Source organism: Quercus robur, chromosome 6, assembly GCF_932294415.1.
Source record: "Quercus robur chromosome 6, dhQueRobu3.1, whole genome shotgun sequence".
Lineage (NCBI taxonomy): Eukaryota > Viridiplantae > Streptophyta > Magnoliopsida > Fagales > Fagaceae > Quercus > Quercus robur.
Window position 1 is genome coordinate 27,875,025 of NC_065539.1, and position 19,977 is coordinate 27,895,001.

General features: G+C 37.0%; 1 protein-coding gene across 1 annotated transcript; it reads left to right on the top strand.

The window, feature by feature from the left end:
• The first annotated feature begins 15,702 nt into the window (after positions 1 to 15,702).
• LOC126690071 (uncharacterized) lies at positions 15,703 to 16,792 on the top strand. The gene is made up of 4 exons (XM_050385205.1): positions 15,703 to 16,054; positions 16,170 to 16,374; positions 16,471 to 16,540; positions 16,586 to 16,792. Exons 1-4 carry the CDS (start codon positions 15,703 to 15,705, stop codon positions 16,790 to 16,792), a joined length of 834 nt encoding a protein of 277 aa, XP_050241162.1.
• The last annotated feature ends 3,185 nt before the right edge of the window (positions 16,793 to 19,977 follow it).

Here is a 19,977-nt window from a genome sequence, read left to right on the forward strand (position 1 = left end):
TTATATAATAATATTCTTTTCTATTAAGAAATAATATTTCATTAACTTATTATTTCTCAAATGTATTATATATTGTTTTTAATAAGTTTTTGACCTAAACCGTGCAATGCATGGGCATTTAACTAGTATATAATAAAAGTTGAGCTTAGAAGCCATGGTTGTGCCATGTGGCATCACTAAATTGCAGAAATTTTTTTAGATTTTTAAAAATATATATAATTTTTTTTTCTTATCTTCTTCTCCTATAATTTCTAAATTGATAAAAATTTCAATTTGAATAAAATCCAAATTCTTCATCTAATCCTTTTATTATTAATTTATCTACAATTTCTAAGTGATTTATTTAATTAGTAATAGGAGATCTACTTCATTTATGATTTATGAGTTCTAGCATTCTCGGGGATTAGAATTTTGGTTTCACACTAATTATTCATATCAAAGTTAATTTTTCTTAAAAAAAAAAAAAAAAAAAAAACAATCAAAGTAAACGTCTACAAATATCAACCTTTAATTTTATTTTTTTTAAAACACCTCATGGATAGACACAGAATTATAATTGTTTTTATTGATTTTTCTATACATCTCTATCAATTTTTTAGATAAATACAAAAACTTGGTTGTTGTTATCTTTTGTTTAAAAGTTGCATATGAATAGATATAATTTTTTTTTTTTCTTATCTTCTTCTCCTATAATTTTTAAGTGGATAAAAATCTTAATTTAATTACAATACAAATTCTTTTCTTCATCTATTTCTTCTTAATTTGATTAAAATCCAAAATCTTCATCTTTATCTAATCTTTTTTTTTTTTTACACGTAAAAAAATATAGATATAATTTTTTTTCCTTATCTTCTTCTCCTATAATTTCTAAATTGATAAAATCTTAATTTAACTATATAAAGTTGTAATTTACAACTATATGTTTTGTTGGTTTTAATTCCGTGCCAAATTTTATTGTAATTTTATTTAATCTTTTGTACACTGTATTTATTGTGGGATTTAATTGTAAGGGTTGTGTGATAAAGAGAGAGAGTGTGAAAACTTAAGCAATTGAAGGCAGAAGAGTTTTCACGGGTAGCTCGCAACTAAGCATCCAGCGAAATGATGCATGTGCCCTGCACATGACTGGAATGCAAAGAGCCAGGACAAATGGAGACAGCTGTGTTTCGCGAGTAGCTCGTGGGTAACGCCTTCCTGCGAGACACTCACGAAACATTCTATTTTGCTAGACTGTGTTATCTGATACACACTTTCTGTACCCACACTATATATACCCACATTACCCACAAAAGTTAAGGAGTGCTTCAGAGAGAAAACCCTAACCACAAACCTTGAGAGTTAGAGATTGCTTGTGGATTTCCTCAACTCCTACCTCTCCATTTCCATACCATTGAGAGGTTGATAGCTCAAACACTTACCATACCCTTTCAGAGTGTTCAATGAGATTTTGGTGCTACTGGGAAACATTGGAAGAAGCCAAGGATGGCAGATGCAACATGGAGCTTGTTGCGGGATCCGAAGAGCTAGACAAGACACGGTTCCGAGAAGCCTTGTTGGAGTAGGAGCTTGGAGGGCTTAGGTACATCAAGTAGATTAGGCTTGGAGGGTCTCTTGCTAACCCATGTATCCCAACTAATTGTCTAGTGGATCGATTACTGCTTGGAGGGCAGCGGAGAGGTTTTTTGTCGAGTTCTTCGGTTTCCTCTTCGATAACAAATCGGAATGTTATCTTGTATTTGCATTCTTCTTCCCTACTCTTTTACCTTTCATTTTACTGTTGTGTTACAATGTTTATGGGTTAGAGTAGCTTGTTTATTTATCCGCTCGCATTTACTATATTCCGCACTTAGTATTAAGTTAGAGTAAAATCAATCGAGCCGTAACTTTAATTTGGGGGTCTAAATAGCTCTTGTGTTTTCACACATTTTCGAGCATTCAAATTACAATCCAAATTCTTTTCTTCATCTATTTCTTCTTAATTTGATTACAATCCAAAATCTTCATCTTCATCTATACTTTTTTTTTTTCATTTAAATTATATTACTACTACACTTATTAGCTACAATTTTTTTTTGGATTAAAAAAAAAAACAGCAACGTGATTATAGTTCACACCTCCACAAATTAAGTTTGAATCCAAGAAAAATTAAGTTGAACTAAAACTATTTAAGAATGCTAAAATCAATCAATAAAAAAACCAACTTACGACACGTAAAAAAAAATAAAAATAAAAATTGATATATGATTCAGTTAAAGTGATTATTTTCCACACCTCCACAAATTAAGTTTGATTCCAAGAGAAATTGAGTTGAACTAAACCTCTACTAAGTCTACTCTATTCTACTATTTAAGAATGCTAAAATCAATCAATAAAAAACCAAAAAATTAAGTGAAGAACTTCAGAAGGAAGGATTTGGCTTATTTTGGTGAGAATAGCTATCTTCTTTTTATTTATTTATTTATTTATTTATTTATTATTATTATTATTATTATTATTATTATTATTATTATTCTTATTATTATTATTATTATTATTTTGCGTTTCTCTTATTCTATTAACGTAGTTCAATTATTACTTAAATTCTATGATTTTTGTTAAATATTTTACATAATGCAATTCATCTCAATTATTAATGTATTTTTTGATTTGGTATTCTTTATTGATTGTATAGATTATTTTCTCACTTATGGCAATATGGCTAGACAAGTAATTCATATGTAAACTTTTACATTTACATTGCAATACAATTTTTGTTTATCTTTATGGACTTTTTTATTTATCTATTTTTGAAATTATTTTGATTGTGGTACCCTAGAAGGTTTAGATACTTACATATATATATATGTGTGTGTGTGTGTGTGTGTGTGTGTGTGAGTTTTTAGACCCCTTAAAACACAATTGGATTAACCTAGTTAATTAGCCAAGTGATTACTTAGTCCAAATTTCAGATCTAGGTTAACACACAATCAGATAATCATATCAAAGTAAAGTGCGGAATATAAAGAACACAAAGATATGATGACCTAGGAAACCACACCGGTAAAAACCTGGGGAGGATTTAACCTAGTTATCCTCAAGGTAAACTTGAATCCACTATGAAAGAATCGAACTTTTACAATAGCGACTTAGACCACTAACATCCTATTGCTACCTACTAGTAGAAAAATTATTGACACGACCACGTGACAGCTTCGAGACCACGAACTCCTTCTTTCTTGGATTCTTCAACAAGTACAAGCACTCTTGCTTGTGTATCTTTAAGCTTTTATTGCAAGAACTAAATGATCATCAAGCTCTCAATGAAATCTCTTTCTTGATAATCCTAAGCATGTGTGAAGGCAACCACCTCTCCAATCTCACAAAAGATTCACACACAGAGAAAATAGAGCAACCTAAAATGTGGCTAGGGTTTTCCCTTTTATACTTAGGGAAAAACATAAAACCCTACATGTCATATGGGCTTAGGGCTGAGTTGGAAATTCTGCAGAAAAAACATTCTGCCCGATTTTCGATCGGTTGAGTCTAATTCTCGATCGATCGAGCCAAGCAAAATCATACTATAACTTCTGCAGCAACTCGATTTCAACTTTACATAAAACGCATACACTTTGAGCAAGTCTAAACAAGACTATAAAACCTGTTTTGATCATGGTTTGCCAACAATACAAATTAGAGTTCTAATACATTAGGTCCTAAGTACTTTAGAACCTAACAAAATATATATATATATATATATATATATATATATATATATATATATATATATTGTGGAGGCACGAGGATCCAAAGCAGTAATAAAGTAGGCAAGGGTATTTCCGAGGAGGGGACCTATTTTACTAATATGGAGTTCAGGATGTTGCCGTTGATGAAGATACTGAGGACTCCTTATTAACCTCGGAAGGCCGAGAATCAGGCATATAGGGTGGATGGTGCAATCTCGGGGGGACAAAGGTAACTTGGTGTAAAAGAAGGAAGAGAAGAAAAAGGAAGGACAAGACAACAATCCCCTCCACATTAAATGCACTATAATCACTTAGCTAGCTGCATTAATGGGGAAATGACCATGAACAGTGTTCTTCATAGCTCATATTCTGGTGTAAACACCTTCTAGCAAGGTCTTGATGGGACAAGTGTCAGGAGAGTTTGATCATAACCCTCCAAATGTAAGATCTAGATGCATTCTTGCTGAGTTATATAAAGCCAAGAAGTATCTGGATCAATAGGGTAGAAAGAATAGAGGAAGAGAAACAAAAGAGAGAAAAGAACCATCCCATTGTACCTTCCTCCTCGGATTGAACCCGAGGACAAACACTTAGTCAATTTTTAAGCTATTTCCTATTGAAACATTATTATTTTGCATATAGTTCTTGGGTATGACTGTCATCTTTTGCTACAGAACGGGTATTCAAAGTTGACCTCGCATCCCATCTCTAACAAATTAATTGTGTGAGTGAACAGTAATTCGTATTTTTCCATTTTTACCTTTCGCTTGCCATAATTGGTGTTGTCTGTGGGAAAGTCTCCTAAAGTACCCATATAAATCTCGTAGTAATGGCTAGTCCTAGGTGTAATGGATCACTGGAGTCTGTTGGCTCTTAGCGCAGAGATCATTTCATTAATCTCGAATGTAGGAGGGATCGAGATATGGCTCATACTCACAGCCAATGAGCACCTTCCTTTCATTCTAAACAAACTAGACAACATGAGGCTAGTAATCATTCACATGATGAAGAGGTCCATAACTTGGAGAAGAAGGTGGAGCGGTTACATCGACATCTTCGTCATCGAACTCGAATAAGGGAAAATAGGACCCCTTCTCTAGACCAATATTGAAGTACTGGAAGTGATGGAAGTTACCGGCCTAGGAGCAAGACTCCACCTAGTGAATCGTTCATGTCATCATCTCGTCACTCTTCGAGACAAAACCATTATCGTAAGAAATCTAGAACACCACCAAGGAAGGGCCAGGGGCATGATGCTATGGGAAAAGCTCTCCTTCAAATTTCTCACTCCCCATTTTCTCGATGTATTGAGCAGGCTGAGCTCCCTAGTCACTTTAACCAACCTACGTTCACCATTTATAATGGTAAAACCAACCCAGTCGAACACGTGAGCCATTTTAACCAGAGGATGGCCATTCACTCAAAGAATAAAGCCTAAATGTGCAAGGTCTTCCCTTCGAGGCTTGGGCCGATGGCTATGAGGTGGTTTGATAGCCGTGAAGAAGGATCAATACATTCCTATAAGGAGCAAACTAGGGCCTTCGGGGCAAGATTTGTAACCTGTAGTCGAGTCCCTAATCCCTTAGACTCTTTACTCTTGATGTTTGTGATAAAAGGGGAGACCCTGAAGAATTATTTTGATAGATACTTGGAGACCTACAATGAAATTGATGGAGATTTTGAGGACGTTGCTGTACAAACCTTCAAAATGGGTCTTCCTACACATTCCGACCTGTGGAAGTCGCTTACCATGAAACTGCCTCAGGACATGCATCGAGCAAAGGTAAAGCTAAGGCTTTCGTACCTTACCGAAGGGATAGCTCGATAGGCTAGTTTGCGTCTTCCTAACCAAGGAGGGAGTTTTATAATCAAACACCCCATACTCTTGTCGATCCTCAAGCGGTGAACTTGGTGTTCAAAGAGCCGATATATCAAGTGCTAGAGAAGATTAAGCACGAGCCCTATTTCAAATGGCCAAATAAGATGGGTGGAGACCCAACTAAAAGAAATCAGAAATTGTATTGTTATTACCATCAGGACTGAGGTCATACGACCGAGGAATGTAGAACTTTGCAAACTTTTCTTGATCAGTTGATTAAAGCTGGTAAGTTGAAGCAATTTTTGCAACAATCAGATAGTGAAGGAAATCAACTCGCGACAAGACCACAGAGAAGTGGAGCACCTCGGTCATCTCTAGGAACAATAAATGTCATTTTTGCAACCCCGAGAAGAGAATCTCACCCAGTTAGCAAGGTAATGTTAGTGTCGCCACAAATGGCAAAATCCAAAGAAGAGGCACCATGTAGGAAGGCCAGAAGAGCAACCAATCATAGGATTTTCTGAGGAAGACAAGTTGAGAACAATTCAACCTCACAATGATGCCCTGGTGGTAACCTTTCGGATAGCAGGGTTTGATGTTAAGAGGGTAATGGTTGATCAAGGCAGTGGGACAGAGATAATGTACCCCGACTTGTTTAAAGGTCTAGGACTCAAACTTGAGGATTTGGACCGGTTTGATGCTCCATTGATCGGTTTCGATGGAAACACTACTGTTCTGAAGTGGATGATCCGATTGCCAATACAGATTAGGGATACGGTGGTGAGCGTGAATTTCATAGTGGTAGATGCTTTTTTGCCATAAACCGCCATCCTAGCCAGACCGTGGCATTCCATTGGGGCGGTCTCATCTACGTTGCATGCTAAGGTAAAATATCCTACTAATAAGGGGGTGGCCGAGCCGGTGGGATGCCAATCTATGGCCAGGCAATGTATGGTGGTGGAAGTTGATCATCGTGTTGCTTAAATTGGCTCTTTGGAAGTGGCACCGACATTATAGCAACCACAGCCCGAGCCACCTACCTCCTCGAATAGTCCAGTATCATATAAGGAGTTGGAAAAGGTTGTCATTGGCAAGGATATAGATAAATACTTTCAAGTTGGGATTCAACTCCCAGTAAGGATAAAAAGCAAGTGGTAGACTTTCAGAAGAGTAATTTGGATGTTTTTGGTGGAGTGCATATGAAGCACCCAAGGTTGATCCCGAGTTTATCTGCCACCACTTGAATGTTAACCCTAAAGCTACCCCAAAGAAACAGTTACCTCAGCATTCATCTAAAGAACATGCCGAGGCTGTAAAAGACGAGGCCTGTAAGCTTAAATAGGCTGGGGCAATCAAAGAGGTTTTCTATCTTGAATGGTTGGCTAATATTGTGGTGGTAAAGAAAAAATCGGGGAAATGTGTGTGGATTTTACAGATCTTAATAAAGCTTGTCCAAAGGATCTGTTTCCTATCCCGAGAATAGATCAATTAGTTGATGCAACATATGGACATCCTAGGATGAGTTTCCTAGATGTTTTTCAAGGCTACCATCAAATTGTGTTGGCGCTACCTGATCAAGAGAAAACAGCCTTCCTTACCTCGACAAGAAATTATCACTATAGAGTAATGCCATTTGGACTAAAGAATGTAGGGTCTACATATCAAAGAATGGAAACTAGAATGTTTGAGAGCCAGTTGGGAAAGAACGTGGAGGCATACATTGATGATATGGTAGTTAAGAGTAAAGAAAAGTCCAAGCATCTGTCTGATCTTGGTGAAGTTTTTACAATCTTAAGAAAGCACAAGTTATGCTTAAATACTTCTAAGTGTTCTTTTGGTGTAGGGTCTGGAAAGTTTTTAGACTACATGATCACCCATCAAGGGATTAAAGTTAATCCTAACCAAATTAGGGCTATTCACGAGTTGCACCCTCCTTGGAATCCGAAGGAAGTTCAGCATCTTACTGGAATGACAACAGCTTTGAATCAGTTCATATTAAGGTCTACAAAGCGGTGTAGACCGGTTCTTTCAACTATAAGGATTTTTCTTGGTTCAAGGAATGTAATAAGGCTTTTGGGGAGTTGAAGGCGTATTTAGCTCATCCACCAATCTTGTCTAGGCCAGAGAAAGATGAGGTTTTGTATACATATGTGGTTGTTGCCCAACATGCAGTGAGTTTGGTCTTGATATGGGTGGATGAAGGAATTCAGAAACTGGTGTACTATTTTAGCAAATCCCTCTAGGAGGTCGAGGTCAGGTATCTCCACTTGGAGAAGGCAATTCTTGCTATAATCCATGCCACCAAGAAGCTGCCCCACTACTTCCAAGCCCACACCGTGATCGCCCTGACCCAATTGCCCTTACAAGCATTGCTTTGAAGGTTAGATTATACAGGAAGAGTGGCAAAATGGGGAACTATGCTCAGTGCATTTGACTTTAAGTATCTACCCTAAACGGCTATGAAAGGCCAAATTTTGGTAGATTTGGTAGCAGAATTTACTGAGAAGTTAGGTGATTCTTAGGAGGGGGTAAAGCCCGAGGAAGCACTGAGATTAAGTTCAGTGGAAGTTCAAAAAGTTTGGCAGCTATTTATGGATGGCGCGGCCAACCAGAAAGCATCAAGGATAGGAATTGTGATGATCTCACCAGATGGAATTACTTTAGAAAAGTCTTAGAGGCTTGGCTTTTTAGCAACAAATAACGAGGCAGAATACAAGGCTCTACTGGCAGGGTTAACTGCTATGTAGAAACTTGGAGGTAAGGCTATCAGGGCATATTATGATTCAAGACTCATAGTAGGACAAATTCGGGGTGATTTTGAGGCTAAAGACCCAAGGATGCTTTAGTACTTGAATCAAGTTAAGCGTTTGTCAGGGGGCTTTCATTCTTTTACGCTTGAACAGGTTCCTCGAAGTAAAAATTCTCACGCTGATTTGGTGGCAACTCTGGCTACCGCAAGCAAGGAGAATCGTCCTAGGATTATACTTGTGGAAAATTATGCATTACCTGCTTATGACGTATCGGTTCCCGTTGGAGTTCACTTTACGCAAGTGGGCCCTAGTTTGATGGATCCATTATTTACGTTCCTCAGGAATGGAATATTACTCGGGGACAAGACCAGGGTAGAGAAAATTCATATGAAGACGCCAAGGTTTTGGTTATCCGAGGATCAAAAACTATACAAACGCTCATACTCAGGACCATACCTACTATGTATTCATCCTGAAGCAGTGGAAATATTGCTAGAAGAGTTGCACAAGGGAATTTGTGGTAGTCATACGGGGGGTAGGTCACTTGCTCATAGAGCTTTAACACAAGGTTATTAGTGGCCGAGCAAGTAGAATTCCTCCCAAAAGTATGTTAAGAAATGCAATTAGTGTCAGAGATATGCTCCAAACATCCATCAACCAGGGGGAGTGTTAAACCCATTAAGCAGCCCTTGGCCTTTTGCACAGTGGGGGTTGGATAACGTGGGGTCTTTTCCTAAGGCAACAAGGAATCAAAGATTCCTCCTTATTGCTACTAATTATTTCACCAAGTGGGTCGAGGCTGAACCATTCGCAAACATCCGAGATAAAGATGTCAAAAGATTCTTGTGGTGAAATATTGTGACGAGGTTTGGGGTTTCGAACACTCTTATCTCCAATAATGGGCTTCAATTCGATAGTAAGGCATTTCGGAGGTACTGTTGTGACTTAGGGATAAAGAACAGGTATTCCACCCCATTGTACCCACAAAGTAATGGACAAGCTCCCAAAAACAAAGTCATTGTGGATGGTTTAAAGAAATGATTGGAAGATGCCAAGGGAAAGTGGGTGGACGAACTGCCCCATGTTTTGTGGACATATCACACAACTCCTAGAAAATCTACTGGTGAGACCTCGTTTTCCATGACTTATGGATCTGAAGCAGTTATCCCTACAGAAACAGGTTTCCCAACATTAAGGTCTGGCCAACTCCACGGTGGCAGCAATGAATGACTACTATCCCTTAACCTTGACTTAGCCGAGGAACAAAGGGAAATTGTTGCAATCAGATTAGCGCAGTATCAGCAGAAGCTTAGGCAAGGATTTGATAAAGGGATAAAAGTTAGGGTATTCATTCTAGGAGATCTCATTTTGTGAAAGGTGGTCAGAAGTATGAAGAATCCCTCCTAGGGAAAGCTAGGTCCTAATTGGAAAGGGCCTTATCGAGTGACTTCTATAGCTGGAACAGGGGCTTATCGGCTGGAAGATTTAGATAAGGTTGTAGTTCCCCAACCGTGGAATGTGAATATTTTACGAATGTATTATTTCTAATGTGAAATTGTGTAAATAATTATCTGCTTATATGCAATTGGATGTATTGATCAGCTCTATTGTTGTCGTTTTGATTAAAAGTGTACTTAACTTATTATTTTGGGTTAAACAGAATCTCGGCTAGGTTCGACTCATCGGATCATCTGCCTTGGGTAAATTAACACCTAACTTATCATTATGGGTTAAACAGAACCTCGGCCAAGTTCAACTCCTTGGATCACTTGCCTTGGGTAAATTAACACCTAACTTATTATCATGGGTTATATAGAACCTTAGCCAGGTTCAACTCCTCAGATCACCTGCCTTGAGTAAATTAATGTCTAACTTGTCATCATGGATTAAGCAGAACCTCGGCCAAGATAGACTCCTCAGATCATTTGCCTTGGGTAAATTAATGTTTAACTTGTTATGTAGGACCTCGGTGGATGAAATTCCTAGGTTTCTTCTAAGTCAGTTTCATTGAAATCTAGATTGGACCTAGCACTTTAGTCAACCAATTGTGGAGATACTCATCCTTTGGTAAACATTAAGCATAGGATAACTCGGTGCTGAGGGCTATGGAATGGTAGGCTATCTAGGTAAATTAAATGTGATGAAAATAAAAAAAGTGTATTTAATAAAGGGTCATGTAGTTCGGAATGTGTATTCAGGCAAGGGTAAAAGAATTGTTATTACAGAATAAGGAAAACTATACATGGCAAAAGATAAGTAGAAACCTTTTCATTCATAAGTTCAGAAACTAGAAAAAGTACATAACAAAATAGGGGGTAAAGCTTTAACCAGTTAGCAACAACAACAACAATGGCAAAAGATAAGTAGAAACCCTTTCATTCATTAGTTCAGAAACTAGAAAAAGTACATAACAAAACAGGGGGTAAAGCTTTAACCAGTTAGCAACAACAACAACAACAACAATGGAAAAAGATAAGTAGAAACCTTTTCATTTATAAGTTCAAAAACTAGAAAAAGTACATAACAAAATAGGGGGTAAAGCTTTATCCAGTTAGCAGCAATAGCAGCAGCAGCAACAGCAACAACAACAACAACAACAACAAAAGGGGTGTGGTTTCTATTTCGTCCTCAACCTAACATCTATTTCGTCCCTTGGCCCTCAGGAGCATTCTCTTTTTCTATCCCCTCTGTTGTTTGATCCTCAACAACAGGTTAAGATACAAGGGGAGTAGTTTCAGTTGTTGAAGAGACTCTGCCTTAAGAGTGAGCCTCGTCTACCACCATGGAGGCCATTAGGGCAGACTTGCTAGATTCTGGAGGTTGATCTTGGACTTGGGAAGGCTACGCAAGAGTGGTAGAGCTGGTCAGAGATGGAGCAAATGTTTGTACCCTTATGGCTGGGGGGTAAAAAAACTTCTATGGGTTTCTTAATTCAGAGGAGGGGTCTACACTGACGGCATTCAAAGCCTCAATCCAAGTGCGGAGGCAGAAACTTCGGCATACTGTTGGGATCTGAGACTTGAGATGAGCTTTAGTTTCTTTTTGTCCCAAATCGTACACGGTCTGCTCCACTTTGCCCATTTCTTCAAATTTTTGGGCTAACTCCTTGGTTAGTTCAGTGATTCGAGCCCGAGCAAAGGAGAGCTAACCCTCTACCTCTTTTAGTTGTTGGAGTTGTTCCCGGGCTTGCCTCTCAAAGCTTTCAATTGCAGCTTCAGCACTTTTCCTAGCTTTGTCACACTCGAACAGCTTAAGGAGAGTTTCCTTCAGTTTTTTGTCAGCCAGGGTGTAGGCCTTTAGGGTGGCATAGCACTTCAATTCCTCCTCTTTTTTCTCATAAAGTGCTTGATCAACCCACTCCTCGGCCACATGTGCTGCTTGGGTGGCCTATGCGTTTGTAAGTAAGAAAAATAGTAGAAGTTAAATGCTGTACAGAAGAACAAAACAAAAACAAGAATTGACTACAAGGAGAAAGAAAATGTACTAGAGCCAAATCCCTTTTTAGGGACAAGAACATCTCGTGCTTCCTCAAGTTTTAGAGCTCGGCCATATCTCGGGGAAGTAGAAGTGCTTGCTCAACCAAATTGGCTACATAGCCTGGCTTTTCGTTGTCGAAGTTACGGATTGAAGAATCCATATGAAGGGGGGCTCATGTCCAGCACAAGAGGAGGATTCCAATTAGGAGCACGGGAACGACATTCGAGGATCATGTCCGAAGTCTCACCCCTTTCCTTTGTTGAGTTCAGCTTACTTTGTTCAGAAGGAGTCTCTTTATGGATTTCTCCTTCCTCGGAGGATCCCTTGCCTCCATTTTTATCCCACTTCCATTTTTTGTCGGCCATTTCGGTTTGAGAAGGAGGAGGAAGGGTAGGAGTAGGGGGTCTGGGCACTATGGGAACCTTAGGAGTGGCACCCCTAACGTGTGATTCCAACAAGGACAAAAGGTCTGACATTCTTTTTTCCAAAACCATCGCTTCGAGAATCACAGTGGCCTCTTGGTCTGCACTAACTGAAGCAGCAACTAGTCTCGAGCTGGATGCTATGTCTTCAATCTCATCCTGATGGTAGAAGACTTTGAAATCCTTGTCATGGATGAGGCTCTCAGTACTTTCCTCCTGTGTCTCTTCCTCAATCCCTTCAGACTGTGATTCAAGCTAATCGTTCGAGGATATAACTTCCTCGGTTAAGGGTTGAGGATCTGTAAAGACTAGTGCCAAGCGCGAATCTCTCGCTTTGATTACGTGCTTTGAAACTTGGAAGTGAGTAGAAATGGGTTTGAAACCCAAGATGATATGCACTGCCCGGAGTTAGCCATCTCAGTTCAAAAAGATCTTGGATCTAAGAACCTAGATCAACAAATCGAAGTTCACCAAGCTACGTCTTTTGGCAGTAGCCTTCTAAAAAATAAAAAAAAATAAAAAAACAAAAACAAAAGAAAGAGGTTAGTATAGAAAGGTGGAGATAAAATGTGTGTGTTTTCATTTCCTAATAGTACAAGATCTCAAAAGTATCCCTATGCCACCCCACTTGGAACGCCATCTTTGGTCGGGCAGTGAAGTCCATCACGCCATTCCTCTAAAAAGATGAGAAAATCCTCGTCCATGCCTTTGTTCATCTCAAGGAGGCAAGAAATTAATCTAACTGTTGAGACCCTAGATTTTAGGTAATACCCTGCTTCGTTATTCCTCTAACAACTATAAACCCAATTTATATGATGGGTAAGATTTATACCCATCCTTTCGTTCATGGTGTCTACACTACCCAAAATCCTAAACATATTTGGGGCACATTGGGTGGGGCAGAGTCTATAAAGAATCAAAAAATCCCTAATTACCCGACCCATAGGAATCCTCATCCCACTTTCTATAAACGCTATCATGGGAATTGCTACGGCCTCTGTGGGTCTTTTTTCTTGCCATTCTCCTAGATTGCAATGTTCTGTGGATACATTGCTAGGAATCCAATATCGTTTCTTAAACTCCTCTTTGTGTTCGGGGGTATCGACTAAACTAAAGAATCTACCCATTTGTGAGGGAAAGTAACAAAAAGAAAAGGAAGACTTAAAAACAAAATCTGTCGTAGGAAGAAAGAGTCAAAAGCAAAAAACACTTACAAAAATTTAAGAAGGGAGGATCCTCGGGCAAGTTATCTGGAGTAACGAGCATTGTTATTAATACCGTTTTGTTCCGACCGGAATAGCCGAAATTTTTCGTACCAGTATGCAAACCGGTACCGGAAACCCCCCCGTTCCACCTCGGGTCAGATTTCAGGCAGTTTCGGTCCATTCTGGTCGTTCCGGTAAATTTCGGCCGGTACGCAAATTTCGGCCGGAACAGGATTTAGCCTATTATTAAAAAAAAAAAAAAACTGTAAAGGTCCAAACGACACCGTTGGACTTTACTAAAAGACCTAATCTTAGACCCTTTTTCTTTCATTCTTTCACTTTCACTTTCACTCTCAAATCCCTCACTCACTGTCGTCGTGCTCGTGCTCATTGTCGTTGCTCAGTGTGCTCACTGCTAGTGCTAATCCTTCACCGCTGTGCTCTCTCAATCTCTCGACTCTCTCATACTCATCTGTCTCTGACTCTCTCACAGTCTCACTCTCTCGGATTGAACAGCCAAATCAGGTATTCTTTCTCTACTCTCACTCTCTCGGATTCAAGCTTCAGCCAAATCATAATTTTTTTTTTCTTATGATTTGTTTTGTGGTTAAGATTTAAGAACTTACTAAGATATTAGATATGTGATTTGTTTGTTAAGATATGTGATTGAACAAATCGGGTAAACTTCATAAATTTTACTCTCACTCTCTCGGATTCAAGCTTCAGCCAAACCGTGTTTAGTTTTTTTCTTAACTTGATTTGTTTGTTCATTAACTGTATATGGCTGTTCATGCATTTGATTGAATTTCATTTCATTTCATTGAACAGTAAATTATGGCTCATCATAGTTCAGGGGATCCCGCATGGGCTCATGCCCATGCAGGTACTTCCTCTGCTTCTATGGCCTCTGCCCCTGCAAGATCAGATGATCCCGCATGGGCTCATGCCCGTGCAATGCCTAACGCAAAAAATAACACTATATGTTTGCATTGTAATAAGTTGATTAAAGGGGGTGGTATTACTAGACTTAAGTATCATCTTGCTGGGATTAAGGGTCAAGTTGAACCATGTAAAAAGGTTTCATCTGATATTAGGTTTCAAATGAAACAAATGATTGAAGACTTGAAAAAATCTAAACAAACTAAAAAGAGGATTCAATTAGAAATTAGGAACCCATATGATGTTGATGAGGAGGAGGATGAGGTTAGGGTTGTTGAAAAGAGTCCCCCTCAAACATTAGGTAAACGAAAATCTAGGGGAAAGGATGTTGACACTGATATGGGTCAAATAAGAGGAAAGAAGAAAATTAAGAGTTATTTTGCTCCTAGAACAACCCCCGGTGCTCAACCCTCTATAAGAAGTGCTTTGGCTACAAAAGCAATGATTGATAATGCAAAAATGAATGTGGCAAGATAGTGGTATCATTCTAATGTACCCTTTTATGCATCTCAGTCACCCTATTATCAACCTATGATAGATTCCATTGCTGCTATTTGGCCGGGATTTAAGGGGCCTTCTTTTTATGAGTTGAGGGGACCCCTTTTGAAAAATGTTGTCCATGAAGTTAATGATTTTTTGTTAGATATAAAAAATGATTGGAAAGTATATGGCTGTTCAGTGATGTCTGATGGGTGGACAAATCAAAAGCAACAACCAATAATGAATTTTTTGGTGTATTGTCCAAGGGGAGCCATGCTCTTGAAATCTATTGACACTTCAAGCCTTACAAAGGATGCTGAAACTTTGTTCAATATATTTGATTTTGTTGTTCAAGAACTTGGTGTGGAATATATTGTGCAATTGATTACAAATAATGCTTTTGCCTATAAAAAAGCTGGAAAAAAATTACAACAGAAGTATGGTACTTTATTTTGGTCTCCTTGTGCAGCTCATTGCATAGAATTGATGTTGGAGAATATTGCTAATCCTAGGTGGTTCCCTCTTGTTGATGAAGCAATTAAGAAGGCAAAAAAGATAACAAAGTTCATTTACAACCATGGAGTTGTTTTAGACTTGATAAGGCAAGATTTTACAAATGGAAGAGAGTTATGTCGTCCTGCAATTACAAGGTTTGCCACTAACTTCTTAAGTCTACAGAGCATGCTAAGGTTCAAAAAAGAGCTTAGACAAATGTTCACTTGTGATAAATGTCTTTCATGCCCCCATGCTAAGACTGCCGTTGGGAAGGAGATAAGTAAAATTGTTTTGGAAGATTATTCGTTGTGGTCTCAATGCAAGTACATAGTGAAAGTTAGTGAGCCTTTAGTTAGAGTACTTCGTCTTGTTGATGGGGATTAGAAACCTACTATGGGGTACTTGTATGAAGCAATGGACAAAGCAAAAGAGGAAATAAAAAGAAGGTTGAAGAACAAAGGTTCTTTGTATGGACATTATATTAGAGTCATTGATGCTAGATGGGACAAACAACTTCATAGTCCTCTGCATGCAGCAGGTTGCTTTCTTAACCTTGCAATATACTTTAGGTCTTCATTTAAAAGGCAAAATGATGTTCAAAGAGGGTTGCTAAGCACTCTAATGAGGTTGGTTCCCGATCCTAACATTCAAGACAAAATAAGTTCACAACTTGATGAGTACAAAAAATCAATTGGTGACTTTGGCACATCACTAGCAATCCGCCAACGAGAGAGACTAAATCCAAGTAAACATTAATAATTTAATAGTATTTCCTTTCAATATGTCTATTTATCATTTATAGTTGTTATTGTAAGATTACATGAGCAATGCTTATTTTACATTTTTATTTGTTATTGTAGTTTCATGGTGGGAGCAATTTGGACTTGGAGCTCCAGACTTACAATCATTTGCCATTCGTGTGCTAAGTCAATGTTGTAGTGCAACTGGTTGTGAGAGAAATTGGAGCACATTTGAATATGTTCACTCAAAGAAGAGAAATAGATTGGAACATAAACGAGTAAATGATTTGGTCTTTGTCCATTATAATTTGAGGCTTCGAGAAAGGTAAATTTATAATCGTTACTCATATGTAAATGAAATGTACTTTCAAATAATTATAGTTTATAAAATGTTACTAATATTTAATATTCTCATTGGTAGGAACATTCAAAGGAATAAGTATGCATTGGATCCTATAAGCTTGGATAACATTGACTTGATGGGAGATTGGGTGGCTGAAGAACCTGCACTTCTTAATCCAGATGACATAAATTAGGATTGTCTTAATGAACCAGCATCCCTAGTGAATGTGGAAGAGGATCCTGAACTTGAAACTATTGATGTTGATGACGATGATGATGATGACAACAACAATGAGCATGTCTTGACAAATCTTCCAATGGGTGCTAGTAGTTCTTGTGGGAGTTCTTTTGATGATGAATTTGATCCTTTTCTCATGGATGATGATGAGGAGGAGGAGTAATATTATGTTAAATTAATGTTAAATGTTCTTATTGTGTGACGTTAAATTGATGTTATATTCATGTTTAAGACTTAAGAGTTAAGACTAAGTGATGTTATATTGATGTTTAAGACTTAAGAGTTAAGACTAAATGATTTGTATTATTTGATATTTAGTTATTTATTTATTAGAATTGAAAATTTTATGTTCTACAAGAATATATATAAATTATTTTTTAGGAACCCCGAAACACCCTGAAACGGTATGCCGAAATCGGCCGGTACCGAAATATTCCGTTCCACTGGACAAACTAAAACGGGCTCCGAAACGGTATTAATAACATTGGGAAGGAGTATTAATTGCTCTAAAAGGAGTAAAATGAGGCAAGAGTCCCCAACTTCCCCTTATATAAGACACACACACACACACACAAAAAAAAAAAGAAGCTAAAGTTTTCCCACCTCTTTAATTGAAGAAATGAGGACCGTAGGATGAGAATTTGACCGCAGAACATGGGGGACAGCAAGCCACCCGTAGCATTTATGGCGAAGTTGAGGATTTCGTAGCGTCAAGAGCATGTCTCAATCAGTTGAAGAGACGCTATCACATAGGAACTTGTAGGAAGCGTGTTGTGGTAACCAGTTCTTCTTAAACAAAACCTCCCTCTCCTAGGGCAGGAACAGAAAGCGAGGTTTTAGGGGGCTATTGTGGAGGCACGAGGATCCAAAGCAGTAATAAAGTAGGCAAGGGTATTTCCGAGGAGGGGAATTTCGCGAGAAATCCTCGGAGAGGACCTATTTTACTAAAAAGGAGTTTGGGATGTTGCCATTGATGAAGATACTGAGGACTCCTCATTAACCTCAGAAGGCCAAGAATCAAGTGTGTAGGGAGGACGGTGCAATCCTCGGGGGGACAAAGGTAACTTGGTGTAAAACAAGGAAGAGAAGAAAAAGGAAGGACAAGGCAGCCATCCCCTTCGCATTAAATGCATTGCAACCACTTAGCTGGCCACATTAATGGGGAAATGACCATGAACAGTGTTCTTCACAACTCATATTCTAGTGTAAACACCTTCTAGCAAGGTCTTGATGGGACAAGTATCAAAGGAGTTTAATCATAACCCTCCAAATGTAAGATCCAGATGCATCCTTGCTAAGTTATATAAAACCAAGAAGCATCTGGATCAACGGGTAGAAAGCATAGTGCAAGAGAAACAAAAGAGAGAAAACAACCATCCCATTGTACCTTCCTCCTCAGATTGAACCCGAGGACAAACACTTAGTCAATTTTCAAGCTATTTCCTGTTGAAACGTTACTATTTTGCGTATAGTTCTTGGGAATGACTGTCATCTTTTATTACAGAACGGGTATTTAAAGTTGACCTTACATCCCATCTCTAACAAATTAATTGTGAGTGAACAGTAATTTGTATTTATCCATTTTTACCTTTCGCCCGCCACACACACACACACACATATATATATATATATATATATATATATATATATATATATATTTTTTTTTTTTTTTTAATTTATGGATTTTTTATTTCAGTCAAAATTTTATCACTGAATCTATTTGGGATGGAACTCATCTACCATATGAAATTAGGAGATTTACATCAAAAGAGCTATCTTCATTTTTTTATGAGTATCTATTTTTTCTATTGACATAGTTCAATTATTGCTTAAATTATATGATTTTAAAAAAAAAATAGATAATGCAATTCATCTTGATTATTGATATTATTTTTTGATTTGGTGTTCTTAATTGATTATGCAAATTATTTCCTCACTTATGGCAACATTAAAATGGCTATGATTGGTAATTTATAGGTAAATATTTACATTGCAGTCTAAATACTTACATTTTTGTAATTTATGGAATTTGTTTTTGTTCATATATACAAGAAATTTATATATGATTAGCACTTCTACTACTATACATGTTAACAAGTATAATGGAAAGATTTTTAAGTGCAATACACACACACACACACACACACACATATAATTAAATTACAATTTTACTACTAAGAGCTTTTAGAAATTTAAAACTTGCCATAATTTTAAAAAATATTTTATAATATCTTTTTTTGGAAAAAAAAAGAGGAAGAAAAACTTACATAATATACATTTTCCATGTAATTTAATTTTTAAAAAGATTTTTATTTGTTTGGTAGATTTGATTATATTATCAAAAAATATATTTTTTAAAATTTATATATAATTTTTTTATTAAACCGTGCATCACACAAGCATAACACTAGTATATATATAAAACCGAAATCTTTGACTTTTAATTGACCTTTCCAGAGTTTGCCACATCATTATCATTTTTTTAAAATAAAATTATTTTTGTTTAGTCCAAACTTAACAAGGAATGAAAGTCTACCTCTCTAAGAAATCCAACTTAAACTCAAACCCATCATTATCATTTTTTTTTAAAAAATTATTTTTGTTAAGTCCAAACTTTACAATGAGTAAAACTCTATCTCTCTAACAAGTCCAATTTAAACTCAAACTTAAACGTTGATAATTTATCTTCAAATTTGTGAGGTTAATTATGAACACTATAAAAGTAATGCATACCCTTTTTTTTTTAAAGTCGAGTAGAAGTACAAGCTCTTTTTCTGTTATTTTCTTCTCCTCTACTTTGTTATAAAAAAAATAAATAAATAAATAAAATTTAATTTATGGTTTTTCATGTATTTTTTAAAAAGTAATTTTCGTACATAAACCACTAAACACTCTTTAACTATTTTTTACAAGATAAAAGAGTTTGCAATAATTGAAAATTAAGGTTACTGCTACTGCATATGTTTTTGTTTCACCTCACGATATGAAAGTATGTTAATTTATTGGGCAGAAAACTTATATATGGTATATTAAGAGGAGGTATGGCTTTCATTATTTCAACGTGGGCTCTTACTCAACACTTTTTTAGCGTGGGCCACATGCTAATAAGGTTTCGTTTAAAGTTTAGACCCGTTAAAATTTAAAACTTATTACTTTATGGATTCATGTACTTTTTTCTTTTTCTTATATTTCTCTTTTGAATAGTCATATATTTCTTGAATTGTTTCAATAACGTATTCTTTAATTATATATTTGTGTAGTTACACACACACACACACACACACACACACACATATATATATATATTATCTATTGTTATAGCCATAGATTATTCTTTTAAATGTAACT

What these genes read in the sequence shown, in the direction of transcription:
- LOC126690071 (XM_050385205.1), top strand. Translation starts at nt 15,703, where the DNA reads ATGGGGTACTTGTATGAAGCAATGGACAAAGCAAAAGAGGAAATAAAA. An exon ending in AATTTGAGGCTTCGAGAAAG is followed by an intron (nt 16,375 to 16,470) that starts GTAAATTTATAA and finishes TCTCATTGGTAG; the next exon opens with GAACATTCAAAGGAATAAGT. An exon ending in TTGACTTGATGGGAGATTGG is followed by an intron (nt 16,541 to 16,585) that starts GTGGCTGAAGAA and finishes GACATAAATTAG; the next exon opens with GATTGTCTTAATGAACCAGC.